This window comes from Orbicella franksi, chromosome 4 (genome assembly GCF_964199315.1).
Source record: "Orbicella franksi chromosome 4, jaOrbFran1.1, whole genome shotgun sequence".
Lineage (NCBI taxonomy): Eukaryota > Metazoa > Cnidaria > Anthozoa > Scleractinia > Merulinidae > Orbicella > Orbicella franksi.
The window spans coordinates 31,347,283-31,350,947 of NC_138148.1; the positions used below are offsets into that span (position 1 = coordinate 31,347,283).

Sequence of the window (3,665 nt, forward strand, 5' to 3'; positions counted from 1 at the left end):
GAAGCATACAGCATATTAATTGTGTTGTTATCACGCGATTGACCTTTGCAATAGCCATGCATGGTAACGCAAGTACTAAAAATTAAAAAAAAGCGCGTCGAGAGGAAGTTTCCTCTCGCCGCGCTTTTTTTTATTTTTTCGCGCGCTGTATTTCGTGTTTCGCCCCAACTAAACTAAACGCCTGGAGGTAGCTTCTTCCAGGCGTTCAGTTAGTTGAGGCGCAGCGCGAAAAACGGCCCGCGAAAAAATAAGAAAGGCGTGGCATTTTTTTCGCGCGCCTTTCTTCGCTCTGCGCCTCAACTAACTGAACGCCTGGAAGAGGCTAAATAATTTTCGCCCAGCGTTTCCGATTTCGTATTGGTATCAGAGATTCCATCTCCTGAGTCTTTGTCCAATAGGATTTGCGTTACCATGCATGGCTGGTGCAAAGGTCAATCGCGTGATGACAACACAATATGCTGTATGCTTCCATATTTAGAAACGAAGTATATAAAGCCCAGAGCTCACTTGTTCCAGCTCACATCCACTCGAACAAACTCTTGAGTGAGTAGCTGTGAGATTGCTCTCAGAAGTCAACATGAAATACGCTGTATTTTTACTAGTTATCGCATTTTGCAGCGACGCTTTCGGAATTAACACCGTGTCAACCTTAAATGTGACACAATATCTTGGCCGCTGGTATCAGGTAAGAATCAAGGGCTGACTCGAAGTAGTGTAATCTCTTGTGCCTCTGGTTATGCAATAGACATTGCTAGTGTTTTGGGATACAGTGCTTTCACTTGTAGAAGCCCTGTTATCGAAGTACCTTTTAATTACTTAAGAAAGCGTGCGTAAAAATTTACCAGAGCGATAATTATATGAGCTACGCCTCCATCTTATGTAACAGCCTGATTGCACAACAGTTACACAGTTATGCATAAGAAATGGGAGTTATTGTTGTGAAAATCTCCGCGATTGACGCTCGATATGTCTTAGAATCGCAATGATAAAATACGTAGCCTTTCATAGCTCCAGGGCCCAAGAGAAGAGGTTCTTACTCTTGCTTTGCTCGTACAAATTATATCGTCAGGGGCCTTCTCTGGTAAGCCATGCAACCCTTCCGCGCGGTCTGTAACACTCACATTCACGTGTGGGGCGTGATGCAAATTTTCTATCCACGTTGTCATGCGTGTAAATACAGAAATAAAGTAAACGAATAACTTTATTAATATGTCTTGTCACACTTCAAGGCTTTTCTAATCAGGGACACATTTCCGATCGAATTAGAATTTAGAGTGGTGGGTCTTCAAGCGCATTTGAAGCGCCTTTAGGTTTGAAGAAGCCGGAAGGAAAACCGGAGAGCCCGGACTGCTCCCCTTCAAATGTTTTTCCACCTACTTTGGTTCCATGTTATAAGACCATTTCAGGGTCCTTACGTTTTCATTTTATTATTTGTCTTGTTTTGTCTCTGTTCTAAACAGATGTATGCCGATGCCACAGTCGTGGGTACTTTTGAGCGTAACGCGTTTTGCGTGACCGCAGATTGTAAGTTTAAGTACAGTATGACTTGTTTGGTTTTTAACCCGGGTTTTTAATCAACACTCCAAACTCTTGTAACGGATCTCGAGTTGCCGTTGTCGAGCGAAACAAGCCACGATCGTTGGGCTATTGAATTTGTGAAAAAAAAAAAAAACAACAACGATAAAATAGCAATAAAAAATAACAAAGATTCCAAAATTAGGGACACCTCTCTGGTAGCGTGGGTGCCAGGTGTTCCCACATTTCGGGCTGACGTAAACTCGGGCGAGAGCTGCGCCAAAAATTAGGGACAGAGGGAGGCTTTGTGACATTAATATGCAAAGACTGGCTTAGCCGCTTAGTTATTTGGGGAGCAACGAGTTGCACTCCCTGTACGTAAGCACCTCGCAGTTTTCCCCTGGCCAATCTTCGCACAGGACTCTAACTGACCGAACACCTGTTCAAGGGTTAGACTAGTTGCACGCCCGAGAAAAACAAACAAACAAAGAAAACAAGCAAACGAAGAGAAAAAAAGCAGTGGGAAGCAGTCCTTTCAAAACACTCGACAAGGCCATCCCCTCAGGTTTCCGTGCTTAATATTGTTGCTTTTATACAGATACCCTGCGGAAAGATGGAAAAGTCGGCGTGCTGAACAGTGAAAGGCTCTATTCAGAGACTGGCACCCAAAACAACATCACAGGCTACGCCTACATACCAAACCCCGCGCAGCCAGGAAAGCTAAAAGTGCATCTTGACGGCGTACCAGTTGACGCGCCATGTAAGTGACAAGTCAATCGAGCTCTGATCTCTAAAACTAACAAGTACATCCACACGATCCAACTTGAAAGAATAGGTTGAGTGTGATGCTCGCCAGGCCATTTGGTATGGGTGTTTCTAACTTAGTTTGTCCTCTACTTTCTATTTTGTCTTGCGTTCGTCGAGATCGCAAGCTTAGCTAAATATTAATCCGACGCGTGGGATACACGTGCTAAACCGCCAGGGGCGGCCCCTCTCGCGCTCCGCGCTTGCATTGCTCGCGTACTGGAAGCCGAAAATAACTCGTAGCAGGAGCGTAGCCGGGAATTTTCAAACGGGGGTCACACTGGGTCAAAATGAGGGTATTCGCCAGATTGTCATGTCGTTTTCGTTACCTGTTGTAGGTTGTGACCCCCCTTTTTTAAGGCTTACAAAAGGGGGGGTCACGGGCACCCCAGGACCTTCCCCCTGGCTACACCCCTAACTCGTAGCAAAAAATAAAGGCTTTTGTTTGAAACAGTGTCCACTTCTCTCAACAGACTGGGTTGTGAAACTGGGTCCTCCCTCGTTCGGCGAGCAAGGCTTGTACCAGTACTCCGTGGTCACCGATAATTTCCAGGCCACCTTGTTTGTGCTGGCCAGGGATGTCGACACGTTTAGAAGCCAATATGACGCGGAAGTGAAAAGCTGGCTGGAAGAAAATGGTTTCACTTATCCCTGGAACAAGCCTATTGCCACAGTACAGGACGATGAATGCCTCTATTTGATGAAAAGAGCTTCTCCATATCAGACAATTAAAGAGTTCCTAAAACAGGAATATTGACTTGAAAAACTGGAGCAGATTAGATTTTGATGCCCGAGATTTTGAACGTTCCGTTTTACCTGCAAACTGTTAGACATTTCGTTATGATAGTTGTAAAAATGTTTTGGTTCATGACCTGTTAATTTAGATAGAAAAAGACAAGAAATGAACAGATGTGAAATGAATTTCAAGGACAATAAAAAGCCTTAGAAGGAGTTTACTTGTGTTTGGTTGCGAGGGCAGCAGTTGACAGAGTTTATCTATCTATCGCGGATTTCAATAAGTTTTTAACAGGACACGAGACACACGGGCAGAAAATCCGCACCTTGTCAAGCTGGGAAGGGTTGTGGTGGTGGTGGGGGGGGGGGGGGCGGGGATTGTGGGGTGTGCAAACCCGGAAAATCTTGAAATTCTACCCTTGCAATGATGGGTTTTCCCGCAATCTGGACCACAAAATCGGCACCGCTCAGTTACCTACAAGAGAGGTGGATTTGCCCGTAATTTTGACACATTTAAAGTAGGCTCTTGTGCAGAGCATTTGTTTTTTGCTCCGCAATTTGAAGATAAAAGAGAAATAACGCGTACTATAACCAGCAAAATCGTGGCTTTT

The 3,665-nt window shown here is 44.7% G+C and overlaps 1 protein-coding gene across 1 annotated transcript; it reads left to right on the forward strand.

The window, feature by feature from the left end:
• The first annotated feature begins 299 nt into the window (after window positions 1–299).
• Window positions 300–3,266, forward strand: LOC145483965 (outer membrane lipoprotein Blc-like). The gene is made up of 4 exons (XM_081462545.1): window positions 300–685; window positions 1,461–1,524; window positions 2,114–2,275; window positions 2,793–3,266. The coding sequence occupies exons 1-4, from the start codon at window positions 578–580 to the stop codon at window positions 3,074–3,076; spliced, it is 618 nt and encodes a 205-aa protein (XP_081318671.1). The 5' UTR covers window positions 300–577; the 3' UTR covers window positions 3,077–3,266.
• Window positions 3,267–3,665: the final 399 nt, after the last annotated feature.

Excerpts from the sequence above, each read along its gene's own strand:
- LOC145483965 (XM_081462545.1), top strand. The coding sequence starts at position 578 with ATGAAATACGCTGTATTTTTACTAGTTATCGCATTTTGCAGCGACGCT. Across the intron at positions 686-1,460 it reads ATCTTGGCCGCTGGTATCAG|ATGTATGCCGATGCCACAGT; the intron begins GTAAGAATCAAG and ends TGTTCTAAACAG. Across the intron at positions 1,525-2,113 it reads GTTTTGCGTGACCGCAGATT|ATACCCTGCGGAAAGATGGA; the intron begins GTAAGTTTAAGT and ends GCTTTTATACAG.